General features: G+C 48.8%; 1 protein-coding gene across 2 annotated transcripts in view; it reads left to right on the top strand.

The window, feature by feature from the left end:
* The window catches only part of galnt14 (UDP-N-acetyl-alpha-D-galactosamine:polypeptide N-acetylgalactosaminyltransferase 14 (GalNAc-T14)), a 71,296-nt gene that overhangs the window by 46,954 nt on the left and 9,628 nt on the right, over positions 1-14,714 (top strand). For both annotated transcript variants that reach the window (XM_023840932.2, XM_023840933.2), the window contains exons 4-11: positions 1,043-1,110; positions 1,424-1,489; positions 4,939-5,060; positions 6,509-6,596; positions 7,440-7,524; positions 10,312-10,415; positions 12,589-12,715; positions 14,578-14,670. In XM_023840932.2, the coding sequence (XP_023696700.1) occupies positions 1,043-1,110; positions 1,424-1,489; positions 4,939-5,060; positions 6,509-6,596; positions 7,440-7,524; positions 10,312-10,415; positions 12,589-12,715; positions 14,578-14,670 (753 nt within the window). The remainder of the gene's footprint in view (positions 1-1,042; positions 1,111-1,423; positions 1,490-4,938; positions 5,061-6,508; positions 6,597-7,439; positions 7,525-10,311; positions 10,416-12,588; positions 12,716-14,577; positions 14,671-14,714) is intronic.

Genomic DNA, 14,714 nt, shown 5'->3' with positions numbered 1-14,714 from the left:
AGCTAGCAGTCATTAATATTTAGATGGCTGTACAACCTGAATAATGATAAACAAGGATCAGAGTATTTACTGATTCATATATGATGAAAGGAATAGGTGGCGAGGCTGTGCTCTCTTTGCTGGGCCGTCATAGTGGTTGTAAGGATCTTCCATACCCTGCCATGGTTTACAGGAAGGGATTGTCTGACAGTAAAGAATAAAGGCATTCTGTCAGGGTGTTTAATAAAGGTGTATGGATGTTGAATGGATGGCATGTTAGAATGTAGGCAGGTAAAATGAGGAGCTAGCGGGTAGACTGATGAATGCCTCTTTCCTGGACAGCGATGGAAAAGCAGAATTGTTGGTCTGACAGACATTCAATTATTTACCTCTGTGGGTTTGCAAGTTTCTGGGGGAGAGTTTTGTGCATGCGTGAATGTGAAAAAAAAAACTATGAAAGTTAGAAACGTGGCTCAGCATTACAGAGCTTAGATGCCTCAGCTTGCCAGTGATCTGTCAGTGGAGGAGAGTTTCGCTGTAGGGCAGTCTTGTGAGTAAAGCAGGTGGAGTCTGTGAGTAGAAGTGGATTGGCTCAAGCTTTTATTCAGTCAAGGGTCAGGGGAAGACATCCCACACCCATTTTCTATGCACATCTCTACATGCCTAGAAATGTATCACGTTTAAACCTGATGCCAATAATGGAGCAAGAGTTTTGCTCAAATGTTCACTATTTAAAAATATTATGTATGTAATCATTTATAGGTGACTGACATCCCATCTAGGATGCTGTGTGCTCTCTGCAGCATTGATGCATTGGATAAGCGATTATGCAGGATGGATGGATGGATAGATGGATGGATGGATTAATAAAAAAAAAAATCTAAAATATCTAAATTTGTTTTTTGTGTTCTTAAGTCACACGTCTTTCTTCCATCCATTCATGTTCCGCAGTTAATCCAGTACAAGGTCTTGTGACCTTCATCCAGCACACTTCAGTGTGGTTGTTTCAGCTACCTTAAAGGAACTGAAGAGTGGCTTGTTTCTGTCCTCTCTGTGATCCCAGCGTGCTGAACCGCACCCCCGTGCACCTGATCCACGAGATCATCCTGGTGGACGATTTCAGCGAGGACCGTAAGTAGCACATGTGCTGAATGGAAGGACGGGGACTGAAGAACTTTCTTCCTCAAAGCCATTTACATCATCTAAATCTGCACTAGTGCAATGTTACTTACTCCAGCAATATTTGTGAAATGTCCAAGTGTTATTTACTCATTGTACTTTTGGACATGTCTCGTCTCTTTATAAGCAGTTATTTGTATTGTGTGAGCTGTTCTTGCTAGTGGGCCTGGCTAAACGAGTACCACTGCAATGCACACGGGAAATGCGACGTTGTGAAAGTTGACTTCTGATTGGCTTTTCTCCGCCGCCTTTGTGCCTCTTCCAGCCAATGACTGCCTTCTCCTCACCAAGCTGCCCATGGTCAAGTGTCTTCGGAACAACCAGCGAGAAGGTGCGTGTTTTGAGATTTCATGTTTTCTCTTGACTACACTGGGAGGTGTCACAGTGTAGGCAGAGACACGGAACGTCTCTGAATTTTTGCTGTAGATCTGGCCGTGTGGAAGTGGTGCTTTACCATTCTGAATGGTGCTTCCAGTAATGAAACAGCTACTTGACGCTGTCCGTTTTCTGTATAACTAGCTAGCCCTTGTTACCACACCACTAGGGCTTCTGATGAAAGAGCACGCCTCACTTTCATCATACGCCTACTCTCATCAACTCACCATTGATGGGTTTCATCGATCTATTTATCTTCTAGGTTATGGTCCAGTCCAGGGTCATGGGGACACGAAGCCTATCCCAGAATGACGTTGGATAGAATGCTAGTCCATTGCAGGGCACACACACAATATGCAGTTTATAGACGTCGGGTCACCTGGCTGTGTATGTTTGGAGTGAGGGAGGAAAAGCAGAGCATATGGAGGAACTCCATACCGCCGAGGGAGAGCATGCAAATACCACACACACGGAGTAGAAGGGGGATTCAAACCCCTAACCCTGGATGTATGAAGCAGCAGGGCTATGCACCGATTCACCATGCTGCCTGCTGCTATATAATGTTCAGTGACCCTGTATGGAAGGAGTGGATGGAAGAGGGATAGACTGAGGAAATGGAAGACAGAGATCAACAAAAGCCAGAGTGAAAGGGCTCTGGCAGGCCTGAGCTGTGCTCGTTAGGGCTGCATGGCGTCCGTCCTGCGAGGTGCTGGCACCGCGTTAAGCAGGCATCCCGCCTGCAGCTCTGTGATGCTGGCCGCTGGGGAAATGCGACTGAACCGAATGCGACTGGATTCAGACGCTGCTAAGAAGGGATTTTTACATGCTCCGGGAGCGGCAAGGCCTGTGCTCCTCACTGCATTGTGGAGAACCACTGCAGTCATGTACTTATCTCTCTTTCTCTCCATTCATCTTATCATTTGCACTCTGATAAAAATAAATCTTTTAACGGCTATCTGGCAGGAGAGGATAATACTGCATAATACTCTGCATAAACTTCTGGTCTAGGCAGCAATCAGGATAAATCTGGAGAGGAAAAAGGGGAAAAAAATGAACATTTCATCCATCCATCCATCCATCCATCCATTGTCCAGATGCTTATCCTGCTTATTAAGATTAAGTTAGAAGGTGGATGGATGGATGGATGACCTGCCTCGCACTGCATGCAGTGCTGCTCCCACTGTCTGGAGCTGACCTTGGAGCAGTGTGTTTAATACGCAGCCTGACACCTGTACAGTCTAATAAAGATCCGTTTGAGAAGCCCTGCTTCACCTCCGCAGGTGACCCCCCCCCCGTGCCTCTCACCCACACATCCACCCCTTTCCTGCCCAATTTAAACATTTCCAGCCATAACTGGCTCTTCATCCTCCCTGGCTCCCAGCGCCGTGGGGACGCATCTGTCAGGCTCCACCCCCCCCCACGCTACGACATCACTGTGCGAATCATCTGCTGTCTGAAATGGCTGCTATGTGCCGATTGGACCAGAGGCATCGCTCACAGGCGGCGCCGTTTCCGATTGAACCGTGACTCAGTCTGTGGTCGGGCGGAATGCCTTAAACAGCCAGACCACCCCAGAGGCCAAGTCATTAGAGGGGCATTTTTTTGTTTGTTTGTTTTGGCTGACTGACAGGCGCCTCTGCTGGATGCAGACGGTACAGCTGATAATGAATTAGACTTCCAAGGTTGCCAGTTCAGCCCCCACCTCCCCCCAAGAAAAAAACACGCTTACCATACCACAGCCGTATACCAGAAAAAGTGCCACATCTTCCATGTACATAGTCCTGCCGGCTGCCATGTATCGCATGGGTACGTTTTCCAGGAGAGTCATTACTCAACATCCTTGGCCACCAGTCTATGGGCTTCAACTAATAGTCACCCACAGTCAAGTCAATTCTAGTCAAGTGGGGCGTTAGTGTCACACCACCCATATGCAGTAACACAGCATACAGCGACATGAAATAGCATTCCCCAGGATCACGTTGTTACATCCATCCATCCATCCATCCATCCATTTCCTGTAACTGCTTGTCTTAGTCAAGGTCGTAGGGGGTCTGGAGCCTAATCCTGGAGGCTATAGGTGCAAGGCAGGGAACAAACTAGGATGGGATGCCATCCTATCGCATACAGTATATACATGCATACATAAAATGCATAGACAGATTGAACGAGTGCAAAAGAAAAAATGACGTGCGACAGCATTAGCGCATGACGTACTGTAAATATACACGATGCTGCAATGCTTAGGATTCAGGCAATGATAGAATGATGGAAGCAACAGAGTAGCGCATAAATAAGACAGTATAAAAAAAAATTCAATAGTGTAAACTTTAAGTATGTTTCATCCTTAACCACGATCATGGCTCACTGCTCTTGTTTAGTTTAATTCTTGTCTGAAATGGTTCAGTGGTCTTCCAGAAATATCGCAACCTAAACATGTCACACTGCGTAAGTGATTAAATCAAAATAATAATAATGGTCATATATCGTGTGCTTTACATAAATGTGTAACCTAAGTGTAAAGAATTCCGATTAACGATCTGTCACTATAATCAAAACTAACGACCCTTGCCTCGTTTCGTCTGAGGAGCCAGGGTGCCTCAGTACCGCTAGAAATGACTCATTAGTCCTAAATCAGGACCAGTGGCAGATATCGCTACCCTTGCTGTTTGATTGTGTCGTAGGCTGTTATTTTTAACTATGGGTGTGTCTTGACTAGCAAAAGTGTGTCGTGACTCCTCTTCTGATAGGATCACAGGCTGTGACTCCTCAAAGTTCCTCGCTGGAAAAAAAACGAGGAATTTAAAATCGTCTCTTTTGCACAGAAAGGAGCATGTTCAGTTCTGCGTTCTAGTCGCTATTAACCGGAGGTGGATGTCATTATCACTGACCCCCCCCCCACCCCCGTCCCGACACGGCCCGTGTCAGCGCACGCCGCCGTCGAAAGGAGGGCGAGCTCACCCATCCAGAAAATAAAGTGTTATTGAGGATGAAATGGGATTTTTAATTGGTCAAAAGCAGCACAAAACCTAAGGTGAATCCCGCCATTGCTCAAAGACTCTCCTCGCAGAGCTTGAGCCTCCCGATCTCGCCCTTACGTCCAACTCGCCTGTCAATTGCTCCGCTTTCCGAAAGTGCTTCTTCCACCATTATGTTTGTGCTGGAATAGTACTTTTCCTGTGGTGGACTGGCATCTGTTCCAGGGTCACCACGGCACTCCTGCCATATTCTTCCTAATATGGGCTCTAGATTAACACAAACCAAAACCAGAAAAATAGATATTTATGGATGAGAGGAAGATTACGCCGGGGATGCATGTACCCACTGGTGTTACTGAAGTTTCCCAGTTTGGATGTAAGAGCGATGGGGAATGAGGCAGCATGGGTCATGATGTACTCTCACCTCCAGGACTGATCCGCTCCCGGGTTCGGGGGGCCGACGCTGCCCGGGCAGGGGTCCTCACCTTTCTGGACAGTCACTGTGAGGTCAACAAAGACTGGCTACCCCCACTTCTTCAGAGAATAAAGGAGGTACCATATTGCACCCCAACCCAGACCACATTCAAGTGTCCCATAAGGCCTTGGCCAAATTGTTATTTTTCTTCTGATAGCTGGTGACATTTCTCTGTCTCACTGCACAGCCCCGGAGAGATTATACCTAATGGTCCAGAAGTGTGACCACTTTGGGAGGGGAGCCATTCTCTTAATTGGGTGTTAGCCCACCAGAAGCCAAGCTCTTTGTGACGGTGGCTCTCACATCTCCAGCTGACGTGCCTGGGGGGCGGGGGTGGGGGCGGAATCAGCTAGGCACTCAGAGATATCAGGATTACAGTGCAGATGGATAACCACCTGCGAATTATAGCTTTTAGGTGGTGAAGTGAACCACAGAATGGCTCTAGTGAACCTGTCTTCAAATCATGGGGGGGGGGGGGGGGCGGGGGTCAGAGGTCAGAGGTCTCAAATATCAGCAGCTTGTAGGAAGTGTCATCAAATCATCAAAGTACCCCCCCGGACACAAAATCTCCCTGTTTTCTCCCTTTGATCCTTTTGCTTTCTCATCTGTTTTGATCTTCGGCGGGCGCTGCAGCTGTCACCCCGTCATTTAATTTATGTGCTAATAGAGGAATCTTTTGACTACGAGCAATCGATGAACAAAAATAGAGAAGCAAATTGATTTTCTTGAAAGAATTATATATCAATGTCCATGTGTCCATCCTTAAAAAGTATTACCTATTGATCTGTGTAAATAGTCACAGGAAAAGGACACACAAACACAAACAGCGCACCAGTGAAAGTCTTCGATTCCACTGTTAACTCTGTTTTAAGGTGCACTGTCGGCATCTGACCAGCTTGAATTGTACATAGAATTTGCAGTCAAAAGATGTTATTTTCTAAATTGGTATGCATTAAAATGGTATGGCATTGGTATGCATTAAGATGGTTCCGGAAGCTTCGATATGATGAGTTCCTTTTGTAGGTTTGACAGAGAACTCTGTCTGAGTAGCATCATGGGTTCAAACAAACAGACCTCGAGTCCTCCTGCTAACCCACATGGGGGAAAATGTGTCGAGCAAGTTCGGATGTGACGACTCAACACCTAGAGATTATTTTGGGACCTGACAGCCCAACAGTCATCTTATTTCCCTGGTTTCGGTATCCTGGAAGATTAGCTGCATGTTAGCTTGTTAAGCTCTGTTGTCGCAGAAAATGAGCAAAACTAAAAAGGGAAATAAATAAAACAAGGGTGAAATTGCTTGGAAACATTGACAACTTTGGTAATTATTAATTACACATTGGCGGGAGTCACGCTTGCGCAAGACAGTGAGGGTAACTGTTGGCTATCTCAGCTCCTCTTGGCGTGGGATGAGATTAGCCTTTGTGACTCACGGGTCATTAGCTGGGCTTTGCGTAACTGTTCCAGGAGCTACCCAGCGTGTCAGAGGAGCATGTTGTTGACCGCCTCTCTTCCTGCGTTCAAGGACCCAACCCGCGTGGTGAGCCCTGTCATCGACATCATCAACATGGACACCTTCGCCTACGTGGCCGCCTCCGCGGATCTGCGTGGAGGTACGACACAAGCTTGCCTACCTCGGCCTTCCTCTCCGTTCGCCGGGACCGCTGGACTGGATTTTTTATTCCGTTCCCCTGGCAACGGGTCTTGATGGGGAGGAAGCCGAGTCACAACAAACATGTAGAAAGCATCCTTCTCTTCCCCCTCCTCCCGTCCCTAAGCCCCCGAATCGACCCGGGAAAATTCAGTACACGAGTGAGAGGTGGGGGTGGGGGGGAAGGCTTGTGCCCCGACTATCGGAGGAGTCATCTTTCATAACGTGAAAAAGTGTCGCTGTCAATAAAGCTACATCGACCTGCCGTCTCCCAGGGCCGCAGACTGCAAGGCGAGCGATCTGATGCAGCCCTCCCACATAAAACTCCAGCTCTCCCAACATCCTCCGCGAGTCAGACCGCCGTCTATAAATGCCGCAAGGAAGCACGTCGAGAAATCCCCCTGATGTATTGTGAGATTTTAATTTGGGCACCAGGGATGTTGTTCAAATGGCAAGCTAAGCAAAAAAAAATAAAACACCTGACCGAAGGTTACTGAGATGCACAGGGATAATCCATTAATCGGTCTCTGTGAATCATTATGAAAACCCAGAGTTAATGTCAGCAGAAACGGGCGGCTGGCTCGTCGACGGAGTGGCTGTTTTCAGAATTAGCCCGTAAGCTGTGTGGGCGCTATCAGGGAAATGCTAACACTTAGCTTAGCTTATCTTAGCCCCAAGGAAAGGGTCACAAGGTTGATCCCATTACAAAAACAGAAGGGTGCATGCAGCTCCGGCCTGCTGTACCCCGTCCTCCCGTGACGGTCTCTCTTCTCCAGCTGTGATCATCTATCCTTTCTCTCTTCAGGATTTGACTGGAGCCTCCATTTCAAGTGGGAGCAGCTGTCGCCCGAACAGAGAGCCAGGAGGGTCGACCCCACCGAGCCCATTAAGTAAGCGAAGGAAGCGGGAGAAGCCCACCCCAGCGGGCTCGTTAAGTAGGCACAGGAAGGCAGAGAGAGCGACGTTAGCCATCTGGGGCCTGGTCCGCAGAGACCCCGGCGGGGGCAAGGTCTGCTTTGACTTGGCAGCCCACACTGGGACACCACTGGGCTGCCTCCCCCACCAAGTTCCCCCCGGTCCCATCACCCACCCCCACCTATATTTTGTGCCCCATAACCAGCAAACAGGCTTGCATTTTGGAAAGACTTGCTGGGCTATCGATCTCTTCCCATGATGCCTTGGATAGGTAATGAGATTTTTTTTGTCCTTTATATAAAGAAAAAGAGACAATTAAGTAGCATTGCTGTGTATCAGATGCATGGATCTCGTTCCATTAAATCCGCGCCTGGCCACCCACGGTGATGCGCTAATTACCAGCCCCGGCTGCACGCCGCGCCCCCCCATGCTTGTGTTCCTGTCTCTCACGCGATGGGGTTTAACACCGCCTCCTGCTGCTCAAAGGTGAAGGCGCATCGGAAGGAGGTGGGCGTTAGCCAGGGCGGGGGGGGGGGGGGGCACCTTTGGACATACTTTGGGTACTTTTGTGGGCGTGGCCTGACCAGTGCAGCAAAAAGGAGGGCGTGGCAGCGGGGGCAGGTTTTTAGGTCTCCGCTGCTCAAAAAAAGGAAAAAGGAGGCTGGCTAACTTCAGCGGGTGGGTGTTGTACCCATGTGACGGGATGAGTAAGGGGTTTTACCGCGTCCCTGGCGGCCCAGAGATTCTGCCCCCGAGGAATCTCACGTGGGGCATCACAGAGTCACCAAAACTCACACGGCGATGGACTGAAGCCTGACTGCAGTTCTCCATGAGGAAGGCAGCTGATTGGCTGAGGCTAGTGCTGTGCAGGGGAAGCAGACGAATGCACAGGCCTGGTGAGATGAGCAATAGAGCTTCTGATGGGGGAGGGGGGACAAATAGGGGGCACAGATGTTTTGGGAGGTGTGGATGTCCTCGTGTGTGTGTGTGCGCATCATGTATGTATGTCGGCCGTATGCAGATACGAGGCCAGAGGGGCACTGGCACCATCTGAAAGCTGATTGGCCCCCTCCCTTGTCACTCATCGATTCAAAAGACATCGGTGGCCAATGATAAGGCTAGCATCTCCGTATGAATTACGCAGGACTGTGCAGAGACACTCGTCACATTTAAAGCTCAAGTTAACATGACGTGCTCAGCACCCCCCCTGTCTGCACATGGCTGGAACTATGGCCGCTACATGGCCATCACCTTAAAAAAATCCTAGGACTGGCCCTGATGTATGTGTGTTGGTGTATCTGTGTTTGTGTGAGGTGGTTAGTGTGTGTTAGGGGACGGCAGCAGAGACACGATGTGACGTTGAGGGATATCTGGAGCAGTGCTGCGGCAAAGCCTCTCGATCTGATCTCCGTAAAAATAGCGCCATGTCGCCCTGGCCGCTTGCATTTGCCCCCGTTTACCATACAGCCTTGTTTTACCCAGCAGGCATGTTAAAAATGCACAGGGACGTCCAATGCGCCGCGATCGACGGCCGTCTGACCTCCTTACCTCGTTTCTGTCCCGGCCTCGGCCTGTGGCTCTATCCCAGGAAAATGCCAGCAACTGCAGTTGCCAAGAGAAACGACGATCAGACCACAGGCGATTAAAAAAGAAAAAAAAGCAAGACGCGTCTGGATGAGACAGACCGTGCGTCAGTGATGCGTCGTCCCGTCTGGGCCCCTCCCCCTTCCCATTTGGCCCCCTCGCACATCGTTCTTACATGAGTGCGTCTGCAGCGGCGAATCATTACGCTTGCTGAGAATAGCACCGGCGGGTCCGTAGCCAGAAGAGCGGAGGTGCAGCGGTCTGTGCCGTTTTTGGCGCCCCTGCCTGGCCCATTGCGGCTCGAAGTGAAATAATGTGGCATCTGGGCAGAAACCAGGCCCGTTTGTCCTGACTGGGCCCGATGTCTGTACTCGGAGATTGTGGGGGGGGGGGGGGGGGGGAGGTTAGCAGGAGAGGCTCCAAGGGTGGGAGGGGTTGCACGTCAAGGTGGTCCAGCTGAAGTAATTTTGTTCTGGGCTCAGGAATCATGCACAGCAGACCCGTTCCTGACGGCGCCGGTCCAACCATTTTTTCTGCCTGGCCTGATCCTGAGGGTCAGCTCCAGCTCACGGACGTGAACCAGATCCAGGCAGCAGACACCAGCAGGGACTTCAGATCCCCATCATCTAATCCTGCATCTTGAACACTGTGGGCTTAAATGGCGTAGCACCGCCCCCCCCTCCCCCCCCGTGGAAAATCACCCAGTGTTTCTGTCCCCTGATAATGAGAATGTATCACCTTACATGGCTCAATAACCCGGGTCTGTCAGCTCCAATAACAGGCCGGGCCTCGTATTACTCAATCAATTGAGGACACCCTGCACATGCTCGCCTCAGAGAAGGAGCACCCTGTCCTCTCAAAGAATGCTCTAAGCCGCGGTAATAAATCAGCATCTCAGACGTAATGTTGGTCTTTCTACATGCGGTAATGAAAACTTTCATTTCAGGAGGTTTTTAGCCATAAAAAAGAAAAGAAAAGCGGCCCCTTTAATTTCCACTGGTGTGGAGCTGAGTGCATTTATTTGACCGTACTGAGCTTTGCAGAACATCTGTGGACAGCCAGCTGCTTTCAGAGCTCTGTCACAGTCGTGGAGGAAGTCATAAGTCACCCTCTCTCTCTTCCTCACTGTCTTTCTCTCTGTCTTTTCGGTGCTGCGCTCTGATTCTCGTGCCTGGCAGGACCCCCATCATAGCAGGCGGGCTCTTCGTGATTGACAGGTCCTGGTTTAATCACCTGGGGAAGTACGACACCGCCATGGACATCTGGGGCGGGGAGAACTTCGGTGAGTGACCGGACTCTGTAGACCCCACAGGGAGAAACATGCAGCAGATCTCACGCCTTGAGGGACGAAGGATGTGTTGGCTAAACTCAAAGGGGTTTTATTGAACTAAATGAACGAACAGGAAACAAATAGGATAGCGAGGGATGAACAGACCCTGCATAGGACAAGTGGGTATAGATCGATGGATGGAAAATAATAATAATAGCAGATAGAGTCTCGATCCCCACAACCCTGCATAGGACAAGCAGATGACACGTGGAGAACATGCAAACTCCACACACATGGAGCCTTGGAGGAGACTGGAGCCCATGTCCCAGAGGTGTGAGGAAACAGTGCTAACCACTGCGCCACTGTGCCGCCCAGGAACCTGCATTTCAGTGTGAAATGCTGATGTATCCCTGATCCCCCTTAATCTGCTGTTGTACCCTTGATCCTGCTTAATCTCTGCTTCGGCATGTGTTCCCGGCTGCGTATGGGGAGAGCGCGCACGCCGTGTCGCCTCGGATAAAACTCCAAACGGCTTGGCATCACCCAGGGAAAGCGCTTTGTTGGATCCGCCGGGCAGCTGCGGAGGTCACATGACAGAGAGGGGCCCTCGCTCTCTGCTAATCCCACCAAGGGTGGGCAACCCAACATGGCTGCCACCTTAATGGGTTTTTCAAGATCCGCGGCGATTAAGTTAAAGTTATTTTGCTGATCCCCTGTAAAGAAAAAAAATATCTGCCGTGCCTAAAATAATTCATCCTAAAAAAGTGGCACGGAGAGTGAGAATGAGGACTATGGTGGATAAGCCTTTTATCGTAACTCCTTAAGAATTAAACGGTGTGAAGGTATGTCCCGTAGAGCGGTAATCGTCTAAAATCTGATAACGTGGAATGGTCACGCATGTCTGTGCCTTCTACTTTCATGCTCCTCTTATATTTCTTAAATATATATATGCTGTATTTATATGTTTTATAGTATATGTTTACAGCAGTGCAATGGCTGTGCGCTGATCCTCACTATCAATGAGAGACACTTCTCTTGTGTCTTTTCTTATACAAAATCATGTTCCTGGTCTAAAAAACGTTCATGTTTTGTTAGGAAATAATGTGAGAAATAATGATAAATGATAATAAGCAGCTTGCTGGGCTCCAGTGCTCGTGTGGGCAGTTTATATCAGTAAACGGAAGAGGCGGTGTGCGGATTTCCTTCTGAAGTCCTTCTGAAGATGGATGCCTGTGGTTTCTTCGGCTGCTCCGTGCCCCTTTACAGCTCCATCGCCATCTGTGCGTCGTTTTCACCTTGCCCGGGTCCCAAGCGGGGCGGTGGCTGTCCCTCTGAAGCGCTCGGGCCAGACGGGGATCCCAGACTGTTCCGGAATGTAGCATGTCACAGAGAGTGGCTCTTCGGGGCCCCTCTGCCGCACACCCCGGCGAAATGGCCGACAGCCCTCAGCAGAGGACGCTCCATCGCGCACCCGGAGCAGAAGCGGTTCTGGAAGGGGTCGACGCGGGAGATGTTCGCAATCTGTTCGTGTCTCCCGTCTGTCACGTGTCGGCTGCTATGTCTGTCTCCCTGCTCCTCGTTCCAGCAAGGCGGCGTTATTCTCAGTGAACCGAGCTCAAGGTGGCATTGAGCATCCCGGCCATTTCATCACGCTCAGTGATATGCGAAGCCCATCGATCTCTTTCATTCTCTTTTCAAATATTTATGCATGTTCAACATTTCAAACTGCAGCAGAAAAGATGTAGCTTGGGGCAAAGCCAAAGCATGCATATATACAGGGGTGTAGTTAGAAAATCTGGGCCCCCTGACAAAATGTCACCCTCAGTAGATTTTGGAGCCCCAATAAGCTGCTGGGTCCCTGAATCTGCCAGCATTTGAGAGCTTTACTTACACAGAAGTGTTATGAGGGTAAAACGAAGATGATTGGTTCCGAGAGATAGCCAATCAGATTGCGTGGTGGATCCAAGCAACTAGAGGAGGCAGGATTCTGATTGGTTATCTCACTGAATAATCATTTTTTTTGTTCTGCCCCCAGAAAATTTTTGTTTAAGTAAAACTCCCATCAGCCAGGGTCCCAATACCCTGTGTATACCGTGTGTGTGTGTGTGTGTATATATATATATATAGATACATGCACAGACATACATACACACACATAAATGCTTTTCTTCCCTTCTTCCCGCAGAGATCTCCTTCCGGGTCTGGATGTGTGGCGGGAGCCTTGAGATCGTCCCCTGCAGCCGAGTGGGCCACGTCTTCCGTAAGAAGCACCCATATGTCTTCCCAGATGGCAACGCCAACACCTACATCAAGTAAGACTCGCCCTTCTCTCCCGTGCCATGCTGACTAAGGGCAAGACGGAAGTCTGCTAAGAGCAGGAGGCGTCGGGCTGCGTTCGGTCCCATAGTTAGTAAATTAAACTCTAAGGTTATCAAAGAGCAGGTCAGTGGAATATTAAGCCCAGACCTCTGAGAATACATTTTCCTAAGGCATAGCACTTACATGCAGAAAAGATGATTTTTATTTTTTCCTTAGTCAGTCTGATAGGAAGCCTTCTGTATTTACTCTTAGTCCAGGAGCAGCCAGAGGAGTATGTGGTGTGTTGTGCCTTATTTTGTGATAAAGCACTGTTGTGGAGAGGTGGGGGGGGTTAGATTATGCCCGGCTTGTGTAGGAGTGAGATTTTTTTATCACTGAATTTGTAATGCAATTCTGCGCTCCGTGTTTTTAATCAGATTTCATCTGAAGTTTGGATAAGCCGCTAACCTTTGTGGGAGGGGGGGGGCGATTTATTAAAAGGCATTCTTCATTCATTTTCATGTCGAGCTTGTCTTCCAGGAGAGCGCGCCGTAATACCGTGTAGATCTGATGATGAATAGAAATGAGGAAATGCCATTTCCCTTTTTGTCACAGGCTCGGCTTGATGCCGACGTCCCCGTGACCAAAAAGGATTCGTTAAATGGCTCTCCGTTTCATTAGCAGTCATTAAAGAGATTTAAACATGTCTGGTGATTTGTAGTTTGTAATAAGTACGTCGCATGTATCACCTGGAATGTTCACAATAAGCTTTTTTATTGAAGCAAAATGAAGGACCGAATGTGATGCTGGATACTGTTAATGGAGGTCTTATCCAGATTGCACCCGAATGATTAATAATTAATATCTCACGTTTTGAGCTTTACTGGTATTAAGTTGTGTAATGGCGTTTATTGTATTACTCATGCATCGATTCTATTTGTGCTGCTTGTGTTGCCGAGCCCGGGAGATGCATTTTACAATGCGTCCCAAGGCAGTGCTGCAGTGTTGCAGTGTTGCGATACAGTGATGTGGAGAGTGTAGAGACGAGGTCTGCAGGAAAGTAAGGCAAAGAAAAAAGAAAGTGGAAGTTGAATTCCTGCCCCTCTGTTCCAGAAAGGGAAAAATTACCTAAATTAAGGTGTCCAGGTCTATACAATGGAAACAGAAATGAAGCACATTTTGTTACAGTCCTGCCCCAGTTGGGTGGTCAGGGTTGCCCCCTGACCACAGCTGGGATGCTAAGGAAGCGGTGGGACTGTGTCAGTATTTTTTATCTTGACGTGAGAAAAAAATCATGGAGATGTAAAATGGAGTCTCTGAGAAGTCGCATTTGGGTGTTTCCAGGCTGCCGATGTTCAGCAACCATAACCATTGGCGCTTTGACATGCCTTTGATGCACCTGAGTTGCCTGAGACTAAAAACATGTTTTGTACAATCGGCAGCCTTCACAAGCTTCTAACGGCCTGTGATGTCCACGATGTAGCAACCATTTGTGTGTGGGGGGAGAGTTTTCTCTCTGTGTTTGTAATCGACTTCTTGGTTCGAAGCCAGTGCAGGGATGTGTTGTTGTACCCCTGGGGAACATACTCAAACGGAATTGTTTCGGTGCGGCGCAGCTTTGTAAATGTCAGCTATCTTAGCATCACCTAAGCAGGAAGGAGAAGCAAATTAGGCTACCTGAGCCTGTTGTGTTTCTCGTATTGATATGCAAATGTTCAGCTAAAATGTGAGCCTTTTCTGCAGGCATCCTCAAAGTGTGCATGCTAAACAGGTACAATATGCAGCGAACTGGCAACATCGACCCAAAAAACACAACCTTGTGGAGATGATGGTCACATTGAGATGACCGCCACTGTCGTATCCTGTCGCACTTAAGGAACACTCGGAGAACGGCAGAAGTCTGGATGGACGACTTCAAGGTCTTCTACTATTCCGCTCGGCCCGCGGCCCGTGGAAAGCCCTATGGAGAGTAAGTCATAGATCAGGCGTCACTGTTCCGTTATTATCCTGTAA

The sequence above is a fragment of the Paramormyrops kingsleyae genome, chromosome 19, assembly GCF_048594095.1.
Source record: "Paramormyrops kingsleyae isolate MSU_618 chromosome 19, PKINGS_0.4, whole genome shotgun sequence".
Taxonomy (NCBI): Eukaryota; Metazoa; Chordata; class Actinopteri; order Osteoglossiformes; family Mormyridae; genus Paramormyrops; species Paramormyrops kingsleyae.
This window is presented reverse-complemented; position numbering and strand designations above follow the sequence as displayed.